This window comes from Vigna unguiculata, chromosome 9, assembly GCF_004118075.2.
Source record: "Vigna unguiculata cultivar IT97K-499-35 chromosome 9, ASM411807v1, whole genome shotgun sequence".
Taxonomy (NCBI): domain Eukaryota; kingdom Viridiplantae; phylum Streptophyta; class Magnoliopsida; order Fabales; family Fabaceae; genus Vigna; species Vigna unguiculata.
In genome coordinates this window covers 5,858,366-5,881,502 of record NC_040287.1, presented here as the reverse complement: position 1 = coordinate 5,881,502, position 23,137 = coordinate 5,858,366, and the positions used below count along the sequence as shown (strand labels likewise).

The 23,137-nt window shown below is 30.9% G+C and overlaps 1 protein-coding gene and 1 pseudogene across 3 annotated transcripts; one reads left to right on the top strand and one right to left on the bottom strand.

Annotated features, from left to right (window-relative positions):
- Nucleotides 1-4,450: 4,450 nt before the first annotated feature.
- Nucleotides 4,451-5,942, top strand: LOC114162835 (annotated as a pseudogene).
- An 8,082-nt stretch (nucleotides 5,943-14,024) lies between these two features.
- On the bottom strand, nucleotides 14,025-22,711 carry LOC114163949 (methyl-CpG-binding domain-containing protein 11-like). 3 transcript variants are annotated; one of them, XM_028048347.1, is made up of 3 exons: nucleotides 22,547-22,711; nucleotides 22,342-22,435; nucleotides 14,025-15,180 (listed from the first exon to the last, which is right to left on the bottom strand). In XM_028048347.1, the coding sequence occupies exons 2-3, from the start codon at nucleotides 22,426-22,428 to the stop codon at nucleotides 14,344-14,346; spliced, it is 924 nt and encodes a 307-aa protein (XP_027904148.1). In that variant the 5' UTR covers nucleotides 22,429-22,435; nucleotides 22,547-22,711; the 3' UTR covers nucleotides 14,025-14,343. The 3 variants fall into 3 exon arrangements, with proteins under 3 accessions (XP_027904148.1, XP_027904149.1, XP_027904150.1); XM_028048348.1 differs by lacking the exon at nucleotides 22,547-22,711 and having other exon boundaries at nucleotides 22,342-22,463; XM_028048349.1 differs by lacking the exons at nucleotides 22,342-22,435; nucleotides 22,547-22,711 and adding an exon at nucleotides 15,890-15,978.
- Between the last annotated feature and the right edge of the window lie 426 nt (nucleotides 22,712-23,137).

Sequence of the window (23,137 nt, the reverse complement as noted above, 5' to 3'; positions counted from 1 at the left end):
TGGAGTGTTTTGCATTAATTAGTGTTTCATGATTTGTGATGGTAGTAAATATTTTTTAAGTGATTAAGTGTGTCTTACAAACTTGATATATTACTATTTAAAAAGATAAGTGATCAACATGTAAAATTTGTCTTAACTCTTTAATTCTTTAATTGTGATGATTATCCAAAGCAAGAATTATAAAATGGTAGGAAGTTTATTTATTACCTAATCCCTTCCCAAGGAATAAAACATGGCAAATAATTGCGAGGCGGATAAGCTCACGCCTATTTTTTTATTCCACCTATTGTGATGAATTATTCACTTTTTTTTTATTGGATTGAAGCCTCCACAAATATAAATGATGAAAAAGAAAAAGCTAATGTTCAGTTAAAATTTGTTGACAATATGGCAAATAATGAATATAGAATATATTTCGTTTAAACCATTCCTTTAAATAATAAAATATTATATTCAGGTAAACACATACGCTATAACGTACGAATTTTTAAATATTTAAAATTATTTAAATTTTAAAAGTAGTAATTAAAAGAGTAAAATTAGAAAAATAAAAGTGTATATAATTATAGATATATAGTTATAGATAAAATAAATTTTAATTACTTAAATAAAATTATTATAAGTAATATTGTGTAAATAAATTTTTTATTATGAGTAATTATTTAAATTTGAAAAGTGGTTACTAAAATGATAAAAAGATAAATGATTCTTTTATATGGAGTAATTAGTTGAATTCAAAAAAATAGTTATTAAAATGGTAGAACTGAAAAATAGTTTTACTATTATGAACTATTATTAAAATTTAAAAAATAGTAATTAAGATGGTAAAATTAAAAAATAAAGAACAACAAAAAGATACATCTCTTTATATATAATTATAGATAAATATAAATAAAGTAATAATCATCTAAGAATTAAATATATTTTTTTGTCTCTAAACCTAAATTCGGAAGCTTTGAAATTTTGATATAATTTAGTCCTCAAACTTAAGAAATGAATGGATCTAGTTCTTTTCACTCAATTGCGTTAAATTTTTTTGAAGTTCCGGTTACCGTTTTGGGTTGTCAATTGAATTGTTTACATTACTTGACATTCTAGTTCAAATGTCAATCTCAACAAGTTGTTTAACATCTAAAAAAATTAACACATTTAGATCAAGAGGAATATATCATTTCATTTTTTAAATTGAAAAATTAAAATATATCAAAATTTTAAATAATAACGGATTTTAACTTTAGTTCAAATTAAGAAATTAAAAACATATTTAATGTTATATTTAATTATATGAAAAAAAATTACCAAAACAAGATCACTCCTTAAAAAAAAAAATACTATGACTCCACATCTCCACTTTACTCTTTTATAACATTATTAATTAGTTGTACCCATATCACTTGTATCGTATTACCATATTTTGTTTGTGAATAATGCAAGACAATATTGTTGCTAATATAAAATAACTAGTAATTTGTATTACTTTTATTAAAAATACTTTCATTAATGAGTTATCAAGTCTTCACATTATCAAGTACAATACACTAATAAAGGAACACTTATCGTCACTAACATCAATATAGACGGTGACGATGATTTTTTATTATCCAATTTGTCTTCAACGGAGGAAATAAAGGTCACTTATTGTTTTATATTAACGACAATACTAATTTATATTAATTATAAAAACTTACTTAAATATGATGAGATCTAGCTCTTCTTATCCAAAACATGTGTTTTTAGTGAAAAAAATAAAAATTGCTTGTCATTTTACATTAATCATTTACATTAATAAGACAACTTTTCACATTATTTTAATACATTTTAACACATGATAAATAAATAAAATTACATAATAATATCACCAATTAAAAATATCAAACAATAATAACATAATTAAAAAATTTAAATACTCATTAAATAAAAAGTTAATAATAAATCATTTAAACTTACAATGAACTTAAAAAGTTAATAAAAACTTTCAAAATTGATAGATAAACTCTCGAGTTTTCTGTTTTACATGAGAACCAATAGATTGACACCACCAATAAAAAAAATTATCAACCTCATAAAATAATATTTTAATCATCACTCTTTTAATTTTTTAATTCAGAAATGTATATTATTATATTGTTATAATGGAATGTGAAATGAATGTTTTTGTTTGAGAGAGTATCAAAGTATAATTTTTGCTTTGGCATATGGCAAACCTTAATATCGTGAGGTGGATAAGCTCTATGCCTATTTTTTTATTCAACCTATTCACCTACAAATATCGTGAGGAACTATTCACTTTTTTTTTATTGGGTTGAAGCCCCACAAATATAAATGATGAAAAAAAAATAAATGTTCAGTGAAAATTTGTTGGCAATATGAAAAATAATGGTTTATTGATTATATTTCTTTCAAACCATTCCTTTAAATCATTAAATATTATATTCAGATTATAACAATAAATATAAATAAAGTAATAATATATTTAACTATATGATAAAAAGTACCAACATAGGATTAATCCTTACAAATCAAATATCATGAGTTCACATCTCTAATATACTCTTCATAACTTGTTATTAACTGCACCCGTTTTTTTTTATCTCTTATTTGTTAATACAAGATAATATTATTATTAATATATAACAATAAGTAATTTTTATTATTTTTATTAAAAACATCATGAATAATGACATGTTTTTATGTTATCATTTTTGATATAATGACGATTGTTGTCACCGATAAGATATAGTGAATATAGTAAAAGTAATATTTTTTTGTTATATAATTTGTTTTTAATGAAAGAAATAAATAAATAAGATGACAAGTTAAAATATAATTTTTTTAAGTAAAATAATCACTCAATTAAAATTAATAAGAAAAAATCAATAAAAAATACCAATTTTGTAAGTATTGAGCAAAGATTTAATATAGACTTAATTAAAAAATACTCTAATTGACGAAGTTGAAACTTACTTAAAGATAAGAGGTTTGTCCACGACAATACCATTGATGAGATTTTGATATTATTATCCAACATGGTTTTAATAAACATAATAAAAATCACTCATTATTTTATATTAATCAAATAGCTCCTCATATAACAATGTAGCCAATTATAAAAAATCAAACAACAATTATTTAATTAAAAATATAAAAGTTTAAATATTTATTAAATAAAGAAATTAAAAATTAAAAGAAATTAATTTTTTTATTGACTTGAAAAGTTACTAAAAGCTTTCAAGTTTTCTGATTCACATGAAAACCAATAGATTCAGATCACCAAATAGAAAAAGTTAACGTCATATATAATATTTTAATCATCGTTCTTTAAACTTTTTTATTTTAAAAATATATTAGCAATAGTTATTACTATAGATCTTTGGTCAATAACTTTTGTCGATAATTTAAACAAAGATATAATGTTATCGACAAATTTAGTTCATCGGTAAAATATCATCTATAATATCGATTTTTTTATTACAGAAAATTTTTGTATCATTCACTTATAATGCTTTCAATGTAGTAAGTTGGACGTTCAATTGTGTTTCAATGCTTGTTTGTTTTTGATGTTTATTTTCAACTATTTCTCATACTTTTTTAGAATTAAAAAAAATCTTCATATATAAATTTCATGTGTCGGAGTTGACGAATTTTGTTATGGACATATTGACATAATTTGTTTATAACAAATCTTTTTGAAAATACTCTCATTACTATTACTTGCTCTCACAATCCTTTTAAGAATACATCAACTATTTATAGATCCTTGGCCTTTCAATTTCTAAAGTTAAACACAACTTTTTATCCACTAACCAAATATCTATTATATCTCACACTCATGACCTTTACAATCTTCTAATTCAATTGATTATAACAAAACTATTAAATATAATTAACCATATTTAAATTTCCTCAACATTTTAAATCTAAAGGACCGTCCACGTCACAAAATAATTGATGAGATCTGTTTTTATTATTTGACATGTTTTAGATAAACAGATAATAATACTTTAATTTTAATCATCATTAAATTATCACATCATATTATTAAAAAAATTAAAATAAATAATATAATAGTGATTAAAATAATAAATTAAAAATGAATAAAAATAATAAATAAAAATATCAAAATAATAAATAAAAATATCATTATCCTTAAAGAAAGTAAAAATTGTTCAACTCCTCGTACTCACAAACAAGCTGACATAACAATATTGGCTTAAAGAGTTACCAAAAGCTTTCAGAATTGATAATCGAGCTTTCTGTTTCGCATGAGAACCAATAGATTGACACCACCAATAAAGAAAAAAAAGTTAACAACGTCATAAAATAATATTTTAAACATCGTTCTTTCATTTTTTTTATAATTTAAAAATATATTAATATATTGTTATAGTGGAACGTGAAATGAATGCTTTCATTTACGAGAGTATGAAAACTATAATTTTTGTTTCCGCACATGGCAAACGTTGTTTACCTATATCATCCGCATTGCGTTACCATCTCTATAAATGGGAAGCATGCTCATAAACTCTCTCCAACTCACTACTACACTACACCCTCTTCTCATAATTCAAGCAATGAAAATGAAAACCATGCTATTCTTGCATTCCCACTCGCTTCCTCGGAGCGGTGCAACCCACATGACAAGAAAGCACTGCTCCAACTCAAGAATGACCTCAACAACCCTTACATCCTTGCGTCGTGGGATCCCAACGTCGATTGCTGCGAATGGTACGCCGTCAAGTGTGACGAAGAAACCAACAGAATCTACGACCTCGACATATCTTCCTCCGACCCAGACCCTGACGTGTCGGGCCCAATACCACCCTCTGTCGGAGACCTCCCTTACCTACAGTTCCTAACCTTCCACCACCTCCCCAACCTTCTCGGGCCCATCCAGCCCACCATTGCCAAACTCACCAAACTCAGGTTTCTCATCATCACCAACACGGGTATCTCAGGCCCGGTCCCCGATTTCCTCTCCCAACTCACCAACCTCGAGTTGATCAAACTTTCCTTCAACAGCCTCTCCGGTTCCATTCCCATCTCACTTTACCAACTGCCCAAACTCACCTCCCTTCAGTTGGACCGCAACCAGCTCACGGGCCCCATCCCGGGCTCATTCGGCTCCTTCAACAAGCCCGGGCCTGACCTCATCCTCTCTCACAACCAGCTTTCCGGGCCCATTCCCGCTTCCTTGGGGAACCTAGACCCTGAAAGGATAGACTTTTCAAGGAACAAACTCGAAGGTGATGCTTCCGTGCTTTTCGGGAGCAAGAAAGGACGCAGGTGCTTGACCTTTCGAGGAACGCGTTGGAGTTTGATCTCTCCCCTTTGACGTTTCCGAAAAAGAGCGTGATATGGTTGGATCTGAATCACAACAAGATTTATGGGAGCATTCCCGTTGCGCTTACGAAAGTTGAAAATCTGCAGCACTTGAACGTTAGCTATAATCGGCTTTGTGGTGAGATACCGCAGGGAGGGGAATTGCAGAGGTTTGATGAGTTTTCGTATCTTCACAACAAGTGTTTGTGTGGGACTCCTCTTCCTCCATGCAACTCTAAGGCCTATATCTAATACTCCTCACTGCTTCATCAGATTATTCTGATCTTATGTCTCAATAAAATACAATAAATTTCTGGTTTCAATATACGTTCAGATACCTCTTTTAACTTGGTATAACAAACTCTTAAAACTAAACTTCTCAACAACTAATTATACTAACCTACTTCACCTGCTATGTCATGCTCTAGTAACAAGAATAGTAGTATTTTCCTGTGAAAGAAAATCGAAGAGTTGAGTTGTTGGCTGACGAAGCGTTCGAAAGGCCGCACTTAGTAAGACTACGATAGAGTACAAAGATAGGCTTTCTTTCCAGACTTTGTATGCTTCGAAACACAAAGGTACACATGCTCAGACACGACTCATAAATGCAGTGTCCCGTGTCCCGTGTCCGGGTATATGATACTTGTAAGACACATTATATTCAATTTGAAAGATATTTTTTTATCTTTTATATGATTTTGACAATTAAAATAAGAAATAAATCTTATATTATCACTACTTTTTGCATATTAGATATTGGATAGATAGATTAGATTTATTTTTATATTAGTTGACAATGTGTTAGTTAACAATGTGTTAATTGACAGTTTCAAACTTAACTTGTATATACACGCCGTATCCCGTGTCCTATACTTTTCCAATTTAGTCGTATTTTCGTGTCCGTATCCGTGTCATATCCGTACCCGTTTCTGTATCCGGGCAACAGTCTCCTCTTCCTAAACTTTGATGTGAAGTTTAAATTCGTTTTTATACTAAATTTTGATATAATTTGATGTTTAAACTTTAAAAATAAATAGATATAATTATCTTAATTCAATTGTGTTAAATCTTTTTTTGACATGTTAAATGATGTTTAAGTTGACGAATGAGATGTCTTTAACACGTAAAAATAATTTAATATAATGGGAATAAGAAGATTATATTCATCCTTCTTTAAAATTGGGGACCAAAATGTCTCAAAGTTTAGAACTTAAACAAATTTTAATTTTTCATGCAAAGATACTACAAATATTTAATTCATATATATATATATATATATATATATATATATATATATATTTATTATTACCACATATTCTTCGTCTCTAACTTTGCTTTCGCCAAAATACAATCCTTAAATTTTTGTTGGCTTACATTTTAGATGTATTTTTTTCGTAAATAAAATATATTTTAAATTGTGCAATTCAAAATACATTTTCATATTGAAAAGTACATTCCATATTTCACAATTTAAGTTATTTTAAATTTTTGAAACCACATTTTTATATTATTACATGAGTATCATTCTTTCCGGTTATCACGAGTGCAAACACCTCTACCATGTAGCAAGTAAAAAACTCTCCAAGTATAGCATCTTAATCTCCCTCTTTAAGATGAAGAATTATCAATAGAATAATTGCGAAACACTCTCAAAGTAAAAGAGTATAATCTTAGCTCACAAGATAAACTTCAACATGTAAAAAATATTACAATGATTTAGTAATCTCCCTTTCAGACTTAACATCACATTGAGAAGATTTGACGATGATTTGTTATTAATAAGATCATGTTAAGAAATTATAACCATTGCACTTTAAAGTGACATGTATTTAGAAACTCTTCATGTATTTTTTTCATTGTTAAATTCGTTCAATATGTGTCTATTTTGATGTCTTTTTAATTGTAGAATATTTTAAGAGAATATATGATCTAAGCGTTTTACAAAATTGAATGTTTTTTTATTTATTTTTCTAATAATTTTAGGCTATGTCTTGTGTGTCTCTCTTTTCTATATTTATTCTTCTTTATTTTTCTTTGTCATGTTTCTCGTTTAAAATTTTCTATTTTCTTTTTCTTCATCCTTTAGCAAATTCTTCCTTGTCTTTTTTTACATCATTTTAAGGTCTTAATATTCAAGGAAGATTGAAACACGATAACAATAAGTTATTTATGTACTTGTGATAACTAAAAGTAGTTTATGTACTAATTTTAATCGGTGATTAGTTATTTAAACTTCTTAAAAATTTGTCTAAAGAAATATCTACATGTAACCCATGAGGTTTGGTGAACTAATATCAAACTTCTTTGTTATTTCAGTTGTTCATGTACTTTAAACAATTTAGTTTGTTGTTCAAGAGAAGAACCTAGAACTTTATTAACCCCACTTCAAGAGTCAATTGTTTCAAAAATAAAGAATAAAGGTATACTCTTTCTCATACACAACCTATATTATTTGTTTTGGATTTTATTCCTTTTGTTTAGTTTTTAGCATGTACGAGATTGTAGGGTTTTCTTATTTTGATCAACGAATGAAATGATATCATAAAGTTCCCTTATTTTTGGAGGGGTATAGGTTGGGTTTTGACTACTCAATGCTTAATTTGGGGAAAACTCGTTATCTTAAAGAACGAGTGGTGTGGATGAAATATTAGTTGACCTATATTTTGTTCTTAAAATTCTCACACATGCTATATTTTGCAACTAAGGGGATGAGATATTATTAATTAGTCATAGATAAGATCCTAGATCAAGGAAGACCTGTTTTATTAGTGGACAAAGTTATTACAAGAGCACAAGAGGATAAGTAAAGAAGAGCTCACAAGAAAATATCAATAATATGGAAGGAAATTGACACAGGGAATGAAGATGAGAAGAGAATATTTAAAAGGTTTAATTACTCGGATGATACCCATTTTGGTACAGGTGTGTCAATTTGGTACCCGCTTTTAAAAAAATGTCAATTGCATCCCAACTTTTTGAAAAAGTGCTTCAATTAGGTCTCTTTCAGATGGAGTTGACTAACGCCGTTAGTCAACGTGCCACGTGTCAGTCTATGGTTTTTTTATTTTTTTAAAAAAAGTTTTGAAAAAAAAAATTAAAAATGCCACGTGTCAGGTCCCTGTGTGACACGTGGCATTGTCAATGTCACGTGTCACTGTCACCATCAGATGTCATTGTGTTGATTTCGATTTAGTCCCTATATATGTCTTTTTGTTTCAATTTGGTACTCACTTATATGTATCTGATTCAATTTTGTCCCAATTTTTTTAATAAGAAAAATATTTTTGTAATCCATTTTTTTAAGATTAAAACTAATTAAGTATAAATACTTTTGCAAAATTAAATACTAATATTTTTTAGACTAAATTTATTATTTGTATAAACTGTTTTACTAATATTTTTTATTAAAAATGACTTTTTTATTAAAAATGACTTTTTTATTAATTACTTTTTTATTAAGTACTTATGTTTTTTTAATTATTATTTTTTTTCCAAAATAGAATAATATTGTCTCTTACTAATTTTAAACCAAAATTTCTATTTATCTGAATGTTATACTAATTTTTTTTATTATTAAAAATGATTTAATAAAATGACTTTTACCACTAAATTTTAATATAAATATTAAATACTTAATTTTTGTAAAAAATTTATACTTAATTACTTTTAATTTTATAAAAAATGGATTTTAATTATTAAAAAAAATTAGGTCAAGATTGAATCAGACACACATAAGTATGTACTAAATTGAAATAAAAAGACATACATGGGGACTAAATCGAAATCAACACAATGATATCTGATAGTGACACTAACACATGGCATTGCAATGCCACATGGCACTGACAATGCCACGTGTCACACATAGAGACCTGACACGTGGCATTTTTATTCTTTTTTTCAAAAAATTAAAAAGAAATTAAAAAAAAAGAGTCAAAGACTGACATGTGGCACGTTGACTAACAACATTAGTCAACTCCGTCTGAAAATAACCTAATTGAAGAACTTTTTCAAAAGTTGGGATGCAATTGACACTTTTTTAAAAGCGGGTACCAGATTGACACACATGTACCAAAGTGGGTACCATCCGAGTAATTAAACCTATTTAAAAATATTTCTCTAAATATTTCCTTAAATCTCTTTCTAAGTAAAATTATACAAAATATATGTTATTTCTTTCAAATAGAGTTTTAAGACACTTCGTCTAAATACTTTTTGATGTGATCTCAATGCAAGAGGAGCCTATATCACTAAAAGGAGTGGTTGCTATGAAAGCTCAAGAAAAAAAGGAATAAATCACAAGAGCTTACAAAACACATTCAAGACTTTGGAGACATATAAAGAAGTGAAAACATGTTAAAAGTTGACTTCTGTTTTAAGATATTTTAAAATTTACGAAATGTATTGGTTGATGATACAAAATCAAACATAGTTTTACTTGATGGACAATTTGTCAAAAAATAATCTTTACTATATATTTGGTTCGTAAATCTCCTACTCTTAGTTATTGTAGTATGATTATATGTAATAAAAAAAGTAAAGGAAGGAAAGATTTACGCTATTCATTTTTATACTTATCTGTTTAAATTTTGTAGATTGTGTCTAGTAATGTAAAAGTCTGCAATAACATGTTGCACGAAAATTGATGTTTGAAGACCTAAACTTTAACAATTCCACATAAAACATGTGCATGAAACAAGCAGTACAATAAAATTGGTCAAAACAACACCAATGACCTACTCAACAAAGTTAAAACGACTCAAGGATCCTAAGGAACAACTCAAAACTGAAATCCTACCTAAAACTCAAAATTTCACTACCTAAAACCTCTAAAAACACCATAAAGATAGGCTAAAACTAAGTTTATGCTAAAGCACGGGTAGAACTATCACTAAACTACCTAGACAATGTTAAAATGACTTAAGAAAACTTAATCCTAAGTCACAAACTATCTCCTAAATGATTTACCAAAAATTACTACCTAAAACCAAGACTAGTCTACAAAATTGACCCTTTGTGTATGCATGTACTAAGCTAACCTATGGAAGTTTAATCTAACTATCCTAACATGTTTCGAATGGCAAAATATGAATAGAAAACAGCTCACACTGCTAAAACTTACTACAACTCAAAATCTAGCTACCTAAGACCTAATATTAGCACTAAACTATGCTAAAACTCCAAAAATTTAGAGCTGAAATAAACTACTGCATAAAACTTTTATCAACACCCTTAGACAACTTTTAATTACCAAAAGAAAGGTTGAGAACAGATGAGAACTCGGAATTAACAACCTAATTCGAATTTGCCTAGTAAAAACCCAAAAAATGAACTAGAAATGGTCAAAATGAGCTAAGACAATATGAACTAAGTGAAAACACACTATTTTTTCAGATTTCAAAATAATTCCAATTTAAGTTTCTTTCTTAAGGGGTTTCTCTCTCCCTTTTTAGGATTGAGCTCTCATAACCTAATTGATATAGGCTCATACTATTCAAATTCTTGGCAGCTTTGAAACTCTATTCACTACTTTTAATGCAATTCATATTTTTGTTAATCATACCCTATGTAGTTCATATTTTTAGAATGAGATTATTATATGGGAGCTGAAAAATGATTCTAAACTATTCTCATAAGACTTAACTTATAAAAAATTAAATTTGTGGCTTTTTTGTATGAAAGTTGAGATTGATTCAATGGCTGTGGTTGTGGTTGTAAAGGATGCCCAATTTCACAGTTTATCACCCATCCTTGTGGCTGTTAAGGATGCCCAATTTCAAAGTTTTAGAAATAAGAACATAATTAAACTTGATGCACAATTTGATCAATGAATTGGTTCAAAACTACACCAAATCCCTAATCAACCAACTCAATTAAACAAAAAACAGAACACATCACTTAATAAGGGATCGAGACAATGAAATGGGAAAATGGCACACACCTAGCAATGACCATTGAATTGGGAAACACAACCAATCGAGAAATGCTTGTATGAGACATGAACACATTCACACAATGAATCAATCAACTTAATAACTTAATGGAATCCAAAACAAAACCAACCAATCAAATTCGGATCCAACAAAGCAATCAATTCGAAAATGCAGTGAAATCAGAAAGGGAAAATTGATCAAACCTAGTGTCTCACATCTCTTGCAAACAACCCACAATATCAATGAATTTCACGCCTGCCCGCCACTGCTAAACTCAACCGGACATCATCTCCCCTTACCAATTTCAAAATCAACGACAGTGAGAACAAGTTTTGGGATAAAAAATTCAAACAAACATCATGGCAGTTGACACTTACCACTACATTGACGTTGTCGGAGAACGCGTCGTCGTCCAAGACCCCCACACACTACGCTACAGGAGGCTCGCGCCGGAGAATGGACGAAGCAGATGAGGAAGCAGCAGAGTGCGCCAGAGAACGCGCATCAGGGCATGAACGGAAGAATCACGGTGGAGCGGCACACACGATGGTCACGGCGATTTGAAGAACGGCACTGGGTTTTGGTGATTTTGGGGGAAGGGGGGAAACTGAAAATGGTGGAGGGGAAAGTGAAATCTTATTTTCATTTGGCCGAGAATTTACCGAAGGATCTTCTCCGTCGGTAAATATGAACATGCCGTCGGTAACTTACGCTATGACATTACCGACAGATCCTTCCGTCGGTAAATAAGAAACCCATTTCACATCAGACATTACCGACAGATCCTTTTGTCGGTAAATAAGAAACCCAATTCACATAGGCCATTATCGACGGATCTTTCCATCTGTAAATAAATCATCAATATCCGTCGGTACATCCGTCGAAAAATAAACTTTACCGACGGATAGTTATCCGTCGAAACATATCCGTCGGTAATCAATGAATTTCTTGTAGTGTATTATGCAGACTAATGTTGTATACAAGTTACAAATGGAGTAGTATTTTGGACACAACCACTCCTGCCTAATAACCTAAGTATTATTTTGACATGCATCCAATCCTTTCCGAAATCCCTAATATTTTTTGAAACTTGTCCACTATTGGTTAAACAACCCGAGTAGTCTTTGAAACTCAATCACCCACAGGTAACCCACCAAGTATCGTTTGTAATGCAACCACTGTTGATTAAGACATAGTGTTTTTTGAACAATATCTTATTTAAGACACCAAGTATTGTTTAGAGTACAACCACTCTCGCCTAAATAAACAATGGTTGTATAAAGATATGTGATAAAAAAATATTGTAAAAATTTACTCATTAGAGAAGATTAATGTCTTGATGTTTCAACACTTAGTAATTGTTTCCTTCTCTATCTTATTAATCAAAGGATATGGATAGAGTTGTTGCAAATCCCTTTTTTATCATTAAGAGCTTTTGAACTCAGATATTCATCTTCTTGTGTCTGATAATAGTGGATGTAAAGATATATTAAATGCATTTGCAACATTAAATGTTGATCTTTTTACTTAAAACAAAGAAAAAGTAAAGAACCTATAAAACAGGTAGTTGAACCATAGTTAACATAAGCTTGTGTCAAGATCATTATTGAAACAAAACAACTTTTACTCATATCCCAATAGATCTCCAAACAAGCTTAATTACTTGAGTACATGTTAAAGTGTGATCGAAAAGATAGATAGAAGGAAAACTTCAATCAAAATTTATAAGCAAATAAAATTTACAACTCCTCGACTTGAAATTGCTTTATCTTTTATTTTCAATGGTTTATTTATTATTTATCTAAGAAAAAAATTTTAGAGTAGAAAAATATCACAATATCCATTTCTTTTTCCATTAAAAAAATTAGATAATACTTATATCAATTTTAATACTTTGTTTTTAACACTGTGTTCTTTAGGATGGATGTACTATTCACAAGGAATAGGAAGCTATGATTAGCGAGTGAGTAACATATTCTTTTAAAGGTGTGATACAAGGTGATGAGAGGAGATGATTAGGGAGATTTAGTGGAAATCCAACCCGCTACTCATATGAGATTAGAGGGTGACATTATCAAATTTACTAAATTACCTCTTCACTCATATTCATTCTCCTTATTATGAAAAAACAACATAATAAGAATTAATAACGTAAATAATAATTTATTATGGTTATAATAAAAATTTATTACTTTTAAAATTACTATTAAAAAGAAAAAAGTCTCCATATAAATAAATTATTTTCCACCTTATATATTAAATTTATTTTCATACAAAATATATTATATTATTTATTTATTTATAAATATTTATTTTATATTTTCAATCATTCAATAAAATCTATAAAAATATTTTTAAATCATTTATATATAATTTTATGTTGCCTATAACAATAAGGATATTTTGGTAGTCTAATTTTTTTATCTATTATTTTTCTTTTTAAAATGTCACATCAATCAATTTAATCACAAACTTTCATTCTCTAATTCACTCTAAAATGACCTCTAAATCCCTTAAAAGAAACAACACTAACTTCACCCTCTAATCCTTTTAATCTCTTCCTCTCCCTCTCCATCTCCTTCTAATTCTTTCTTCCAAAAGAACACAAACTAAAGTCGAAACGAGTACAAACAAATTTTTGTGTGTTAAAGGTTTACAAATAGAATAATTCATAATTGATCATTTTCACGTGATCTAGAAAAGTGAAATAATCCAAATCCATGAAAAAGAAAATGGTAATTCCATGTGAACCGTTGTTCAATCTGGACGAAATTACTTAGACAAGACCTACCATAATAGCATAAGACTAGGATATTTAGGATCACTGCCTTACATATGATTGATGTCTATATCATACATCTTCCATCATGTCACAACAGGAACTACAAGCTACACATCTGTTCAATACACGCACAGATGGTACATTACATGGCTATGCTCTGTAAATGTATATTGTAGTTTCAATAAACAATCAGATATATAACATTAACAAAAACTACAGTCATCTTCAAACAGATTTAGAAGGGTCAGAATGAGGAGACACCTAGAGCTTAGTAATCTATTGCCTGCTCCAAGCTTTGACCTCACCAGTTCAACTCCCATGATTGCCATTCACAGTCAACTCAGCTTCAACCTTCTTATTTATCTCATCAAGCTTGTCATGTTCTTCATTATTCACTTTCGTTCCTTCTATTTTCTCAACTTCTTCAAGTTTACTAGTACTTTTGATGTACTCTTCTGTATTCACTCCTTCCACTTCAACTGTTTTGTCAGCAGTACTGCATGTTTCAGATTTCTCTGGCTCCCCAGACCTGTGATATTCTTTTGTCTCTTCCCGTGGTTGCTCAATCTTTTCTTCATCTTTTCTCAGAGAAACTGCACCCTCAGTTCCTTTGTCAACAACTTCATCTTTCAATGCGTGTAGTTCTCCATCAGCAGCATTTGATTTTTCATCATCATTACGTACCTCAACATTTTCTCCAGCTTTAGCATCTCCAGGGTGAGTTGATTTGTTGATATTTGTATCCTCTGCACTCTTGTCATCTTGATTTTCCGTTACCACATTCTTTTCCTTCTCTAGATCTTCATCAACCTTGGAGATTTCATCAGCTGCTTGCATCTCCGTTTCCTTTGTGTCCTCCTCTTCTTTTTCCTCCTGGGAAGTTTCTTTCTGTGAAGCTGGTGTTCTTTTACTACGTTTCTTTGGGGGTTCGCTTTCTGTTGGAGGAGTTGCCTTGGCCTTCTCACTGATTCTTGCAGATCTTCTTGGGGTCTCACCAGTGCCCCAATCAAATTCTGATACAGCAGGACCACCAGGGTGTGCCTTCAAATATTTTTCCAACTGCTTCCTGTTATTGATCTCCTCTCCTGTTGGTGCAGTGAACACAATCTCATTTTTTTTCGGAGTCCCAGCTTTCTTTGGGACGAACTGCAATGAAGTACAGTATGTAATTTGTTAATCATCATCTTACAGGAAAAATCAACCAAAAAAGAACAATCATAATTCAAGATTTTGGTTGAATTATTGTGTTAGGAATGGGGACAAGACTGAGAGGAAAGGGGAACATCCTTGAAGTGAACAGTAAATGTAGGATTGGGACCCTTGAGCTCAAGCTTAACTATGATTCACTTAACCACCTAGACATATTAGATATACTTTCAATGTTAGATTTTTTTTTTTTTTCATTTATTTACTTCCAAATGCACAGTGTGCGTAATTTAGGAATGGATTGAATGAACAAAATGTTTTAGTTATCAATGAGAATGAGAAATTTCTCTGCTAGGGTTTTTCCTTTGAACAATTTGGTGTTATCAAGAAGTAGAGACTATCCACAAGACTTATTAAACATCTTTTGTTTGTGGCACTTACCCTGGCATTCTCATTCTTTCTAATTGCACTTCTACAACTCAGAATCTTTTAATCCCAATACTGAAACTTTAGGGTTCATATTTCTTCAATTTACTTTCAATCATAAATTGAGTTTCACAAAACCCTTTTTAGTGTTTTAGGAGTCAAAATTGCAATCAAATCGCAAACTTTGACCTCGTGTTAGCAAACCACCCAATTTTGAGTTTTGTAATGTGTGTTACATCATGTCTTAGATCCGGAATTCATAGAGGCATAGAAGAAACATCACCATCTGATATAATAGCTTGTTACTAGTGCTACTTCTTGAACGTCAATTTAGTGGGAAATAGGGCTGCCTACATGCGTTTCTGCAAAAAAACAAAAACAAAAAATTGCAAAATAGCCACAGAAATTTGATTGCTTTGAAGGCTGCAAGAAGTCATTGCATTGGCTGCCAAGTAGGTGTTACAAAAACCCTAATGTTAACTGCTTGTTTGAATCCTAATCTGAATGAATTAAAGATTTGGGGGTTGATTTGGTTCTGCAATGCAATTTACATCAAGTCTGGTCGAAACTTGTGGATAATGAAAGAAAGGAAGAGCAAGTGACCCATCGTTTGAAATTGGTTCAGAAGATTTTTTACTTGAGGTAATCAAGTTCTCGAAGCTTTTTTTTTTTTTTCTGGACCGGGTGAACTCAACTTATCTTAACTAAGTTTCCTTGTTCTAGATTCTTGTCTATCTTGTTTTGTTTCTTCTTAGCAAATTGTTTTTCTTGTTTTCCTAAGTTATCAATTGTCCTGAGCATGAAGTGTCTTCTCTACTTTTTGTTCTCTCGTAGGAATTATGTTTGTCTTGTTTATTAGAAGTGAAATTGTTCTTCGCCACTTCTCTTCTGTTGGTGCTAAAATTATGTTTTAAATCTTGTGATTGCCACTCTTAAAAGTAAACCCTGATAATAGATTATTTTGATTATTATTGTAAGAAACTTAAGTGGAGATAGGAAAAAGGTCTTGCATTATTGAAAAGCCAATTTGAGTGTTAACACAGAGTAGAACCATCCACTAGCGTGTAAAAACACATGAGAAGAGTGGTAAGATCCCCTGATTTTCTTGACAATTTAATTTGAAGTATGACAAAAATAAATAAGACAGAAAAAAATATTTGAAAGAAGATACAGAGAAATAAGACAAAAATTGAAGAAACTTGATGAATAAGAGAGGGAAACTTAAGGAGGAGTTTAGAGAAAACAAAGAAACGCTAAAAAGAGAAATTAAAGAGAGGAGAAAGAGAAAGCCAAGAGAGAGAGAGGATAAATAAGAGATTAAGAGAAAAAGAGTAAAGGAGTTTAGAAAAAAGAAGAAAAAGAAAAGTTAGAAAAAAACATGAGAAGTGGAAGAGTACTTTAAAGTCCTCTAGTGACATGATTAGCAAACAATCCGTAAAAATGGATTGCAGAATTTGGATCTCTTCTTCTATTTCAAATTATGAATCTAACTTGTATTTGAAATTACGCTAATCATGTAAATCATTTTGTTTTGTTACCCAGGGAAGAGTTGTATATTAAGGAGCAATGGAAAAAATAATTTGAAGAAAAGAAGATGAAAGAAGAACCAAGCTAGGGGATGGGATGACTATATATTAAATACTTAGTCCTTTAGCCTTAAATTTAACCAACATTGTATGGAATTTAAAGAACATTGTTCTTAGATTTTTGTTGCTTTTGAGGAAGTTTCTAATATTTGCATTGGATTGACTTAGTTGTGAAACTTGAAAATAGTACATTAATTTTAGTGTTGTTTGATGTTTTTTTTAATAAGGTATCATTTGTCCTTGAGAAAGATCTACAAACATATTGATAGTAAGAGATTTGCCTCATAAGACTCAAATCTCGATTTAGATACATTTTTTTTAGATTACTTAACATTTGCATACACCCAACACTTATGTTTGTTTGTAGGTATAAAGAACTAAATCCGAAGTCTAATTCTCAGTATGATGGGTGCATGGATAAAGGACCAAGAAGGCTTAAGATTAGAATAAAAATTTAATTTTTGTGTTGCGTCTTTAGTGGGCCTTTGTATTTATTTTTATATTTATAATTAGAGGCTTTTATGGGCATTATTTTTGTTTGTTAATTAGATGCCTTATGGGATGGGTAAAATTAGTGGATGGGCCTAGTAGTCTTAGTCCCTAGTATAAATAGGCTTAGGTTAACTTTTGTCATAGTTTAAGACTCATTTTATAAACAAAAGCTTTTGCTTTGTGGGAAAAATTTTCTTAAAGTTCTTGAGTAGAACTTTTGAGTCCTATGTTTGAATTTCTAATTCAATGTGACAAATCTTCCTTGACTAATTAATCATTTGTGATTGTGGTGTCTTCATCATCATATCTTCTTCCATGTTTTCTATTTTCTTAATCATTCAGTGAACATTGTAAAAAACGACTCATTCTCCCTAATCCTTGGTTAGACGTTCATCATAAACATCCCAAGGACCTAACCCGAAATAAAAATATTTCCTAGTGTAGTCGTGGATGTAGGCATATACATTGTACGTTGAACCACATTAAATTCTTGTGTCGTTTATTTTTCTATCCTTATTCTTTCCTTTATTGCCTTGTTCCTAACAAAATCTTCATAGGTGCAAGTTTCTTTCTCCTAACTTCTCTCTTGAGCCTCTTGAAGCTTGAGTGGAAAGATCCACCCTCTTTTCAAAACCTTCAACCAAGGTTTACCAACATTAATATTAATAATACAACATCAACATAAGGTAGTTTTCTAGGGTATCTTCTCCAATCACGTTCAGAAATCATCCCAATAGTATTATTGACAATAGAATCTGGTATTTCACTGCAGATTTTAGGGATATCACATGAGGAGCAAACTCCTCATTAAAGAACCCAGCAACAAAGAACATAAAAAAAACAAACAAGGAAAGAAAGAAGAATACAGAGGAAATATATCATCATTTTAAATCTCAAACAGTGGCGCATTGCAGCTGACCCCAAAATTGCTTTCTGAAGTTTTTAGTTCATATCATATAGTATACATATAAATTCTAAACAACAATAAAGTTACTCGAAATTCATGACAACCATGATTCCAATAAAAAGTCACAGGTATCTTAAACAAAACAAACGAGTAAATACTCTAAAGAAAAGTCAAATACAAGCTTCCAAGACAGGAAACATCAACCATCAAGTAACATCTTCTAAATCCAAGTTTTAATGATTCTCATTACTATTACAGCTGTAAATTTTATTTTTGGAAACTAAAATCTGAAAATAGCCCCCCAAAGTATCACTAACTTCTCTTCTCAGAGGATATTTTGGAGATCAACGCATAGTGCTGCTATCCTGTCGACTAAAACTGCTATTCAAGCCCCTACTTGGTCAATCACTGCTTCTACAGAAAACCACTCTGCTACACTCATGAAAGATTGATATTTAAAACATTGAAACAAACTACACTCATGAAAGATTCATCCTATCTCCCCCAAACTTGCTCATTTCTCAATCCCTGATGGCACGATCACAGCTCTCCATCACCAATCTTTTAACAGCAATAGACTAATCTGTTAGAATTTTTCACTTTCTTAACTGAACTCTTATTTCAAATTTGTATTTAATCAATTTCTTTTTTCCCAATATATGAGGATTGGCGGCCAATCTGACGTTGGGCCATCATAAACATTTTAATGATATTGCATATACATGATTTTATGATTTTGTAAGAAACATATCAATTGAACTGTGTCATAAAGCCTCTAAAATTAAATCTAACCAATGCATTATATCAGTGAAAAGAATGGCCTATTGAATTTTTTGATGTCCAGTAAATTTATCAATCTTAGTTGTTAAAAAAGTTTGGATAATTGACTCGCTGATACAGGGCTTGCATAACTTCTTAAGATCATAAATTATAAATGACAAATTTTGTTGCATCCATTGCACTAAATGTTAATGATTTGTCGTAATAGTTCTATCTTCTGTCAAGGTTGTGATATATAAAACAAGTCGTAGTCTGATTCCAACGGCAATATGTAAAAGATATATTGCCAAATATAGAAAGATAACCTCACTCACAGCTTTCCAGGAAGGTTGTTAAAATCAAGATCCTACCAAGGATCGAAGAGGGGAATGAAAACTCAACTTGGAGAGGGGAATGAAAACCCCAATCAAAACAATACATATTTTTTAATATTATTATTCTTTAACCTATTATATCATATATTATGCATTTTTTAAGTTCTTATTATTAATCAGGTTATTATATATATTGCTTTCAATAATTTAATATACATTTAATACTGTTATACTTATTATTATTTTTATTATTTAATATATTATATTATATCAATGTTTTACACAAAAAAAAAAAAAAAAAACTAAATTGGATTCAAATTGAGTCCCAACAAATAAAACCAGAAAGATGAAAACAGAAATACGCGTGGGCTCAATTCCCCTTAAACACTAGGACCCTTCCGCTAAGTGGTACTGGTAGCTAAGTACCCGCAGCAGCAGCTATGAAAGCCACATTGCAACCCTAATTCCCCATGACAGATGGCAGAACACAGATATGGGAGCACTGGGACTTAAGTGGCAGCTAGAGGGTGGTGATTAGAGCGGTCAAAATGGGTTACCCGGCCCGGTACGACCCGACCCATCACGGGTTGGCCACTTAGTGGGCCCGACCCAGTTTACTTATAAGCAAGTCGAAAAACTTCGAACTCGGCCTGACCCATCACAGATTAGTGGATTAAATGGGTTGACTCATTAGCCCACTTAATTAAAATAAAATATAATTTTTTTTCTTAAGTCATAAATTATAATTTGGATTAAAATTTAAATAAACTTCAATATAATTTAAATACAATCCAAAATGATGTTAAACTCTAATACAAATCAAAATTAAAAAAAAAAATATTATCTAAGATCAAAGCATTTTTGTCATTTATCCAACTATAATATTAGAGTCTTAAATGGATAAATCCACAATATTTCCATCTATTAAACATCTTCTTTATCTCCATCTATTTGGAGTTGAAGCTAGGTTTCCATTTGCCAACCTACTAATGTGTTTGGTTAAAAAAACAGTCCAACATTGCAAAGCCCAACATAATGTATGTGACCATACGGGTTGGTGGGCCAACTCGCCTCATCATGGGTTCAACCCGGTTGAGCCGGGTTCTTGGTGGACCAGGTCAAAAATTAACTCGTACTAACATTTGAAAAAAAATTCAACCTAACCCGGCCCAAACCCGTGGTGGGCCGGGTTGGCCCATAGGTTGTGACCCACTTTGATGGCATGGAGGCCTTCCAGGGACGGGCTCGCAGCTGCGAAGTCCACAAAATGCATGATTTTTGCTGCAACTGATTGCATTACGGCTGTGACAAATTCTTCAGGAGCATTGAGGGATTGCTCTGCTCCACTGCCCCATGGTTGCAGTTCAATTGACTCCTAAGTGGCTAACCCATTTTTCTTGCTTTGATTTGTACGGAATTGAAAATCCCGTGATGCATGGCATGAGTTATCACAGAAGGGGCTTGGAGTCCAACCTAACCAGCTTAAAAGAGCTAATCTAGAGTAGCATGCAGCTTCCAAAATATTTTCAGTATAACCAGTCATTCAATGTATTCAAAACAACAAGTCAAGTAAGAACTGCTGAGTTATTTTATATATGCAAAGTAATTTCATGTGGGATGAATACTAGAAAAAATTCAGAAAATCAGCTGGGTATCATAGAGAGCTAGTACATAACTTTGAGAACAAAACTCTGAGATGCAAAATTATCTCAAACATGAAATGATTTTTGACATTTTCCAAATTTGTGTAGCTTCTCTTCTTTCCTCATCTCCTTAAAAACCAATCACAATTCCCCAGTAATAAATATTTTCAAAAAGCATCAAGCAAAACACAAAACGCTGACTTCATTCCAGCAATTCAGCGTAAACACTTTTGTTTCTTTCTGAAAAGCTACGCTACATATTCATTTATCATAATGAAAAAGGAATATATTTCACGATTGTTACACACTTTACTTGTTTCTGGAGGGAAAAACAACCAACAAAACTATTCCAGCTAGAAAATACTAATCATTATCCTGCGATAAGCTGCCAAATTCAAAACAAGTTTAATGCAATAAACAAAGTATGCTAGAACAAAAAAAGTTAACTCGAGTCCAATGATAACCCCTTATTACGCATTGAAAAACATTAAAATCCAAAGCCAAAAACATATTCATTCATGTCAAAATTTCAGTATGAATGAGTTAGTCCTATAAATAATACATTACCAATTTCGCATATAAAGGTTATAAATGTGTCTGTGGATATATTTACATAACAATAGAATCAATCAAAACGCATTTCCAGATATAGAAAATATTGGGCGAGACCAGAGAACCCTAACAAACACCTGACACTCGTCTTTTATACAATTTTTCAGGATGTATTTCATGAGAATTATGAAGCACGTTTATTCAGCATAGACAATTGAACACAAACTAGCCAAAGGTACAAAAAGCCCTAATTTATGTAAAGTCACAGAGTATTGAAATCACGCAGTGGAGACCGAATATGGCGAGAGAGAAAAACAAAAAAAGAAGACCCACATTGAAGCAAAAGCAAGAAGGGGGGCACAAAACACGCCAATTAAAGTGACTTAAGTAGAGAATCCCATGAAACGAAATAGTCAAAGCGAAACAGTGCATTAATAACAGAAAGAGAAACAGAGGTAAACCTTCTTCTTCCAACCAGGTGGAGCAGGTAGCTCCAAAGTGAAAGTTTCCTCGCTGGCATCACCCTCTTGCTCCACTAAGCTCGCCATTTTTCACCTGCAAAATTCAGCACAAAAAAATTTCCCTTTATTTTTATTTTTATTTTTTTAAAAAAGGAAGAAAAACAATAACACTGGACCACGGAGGAGAAAGAAAAAGAAAACTAACTTTGTTTTTTTTTTTTTTTTTGCCAGAATTTTTTTAATTCCGGTGACTCTGAAATTGAGAATTGTAATGTTTGAGGAGGAGAAAGGTTAGGAAGAAGACGTGGGTTAGGAGTTAGGACACAGTGGCGAGAAGTAGTTGAGCTCGATCTGTGTGTTGGGCACCGAGTAGGGTCACGGTGCTCTATCCTTTAGCCACCTGTCCTTTCTCTTTTTCTTCTTGTCTTTACTTGTATAGTGTAGGATAATATTTTCATATGATTAAAATATATAATAGATAATTAATTTTTAATACTGAATTACACATAATTAAATTAATGTAAAATAATAATTTAAATATTTAAATTTTGCAGTAAGTTATTCAAATTATGAAATAAAACTCTGTTTAACATTCAAGTTGTGAAAAAAACTAATTAAAAATTAATTTACAGACGAGGGTAAAACATAAAAAAGAAAATGAAGGTAAGTTAACATGGATAAAATCTCGTTTAAAAAAGAAAATAATTAATTAACTTGAAAAAATGTGTAAAGAGGTAGTGCAAAAGATAAGATTGTAATATATTCAAATTAACTAAATGTATTTTGATTAAATCAA

Coding starts and splice junctions, on each gene's coding strand:
- LOC114163949 (XM_028048347.1), bottom strand. CDS start 22,428: ATGGCGAGCTTAGTGGAGCAAGAGGGTGATGCCAGCGAGGAAACTTTC. Junction 15,181..22,341: donor CACCTGGTTGGAAGAAGAAG/GTTTACCTCTGT, acceptor ACTTCATTGCAG/TTCGTCCCAAAGAAAGCTGG.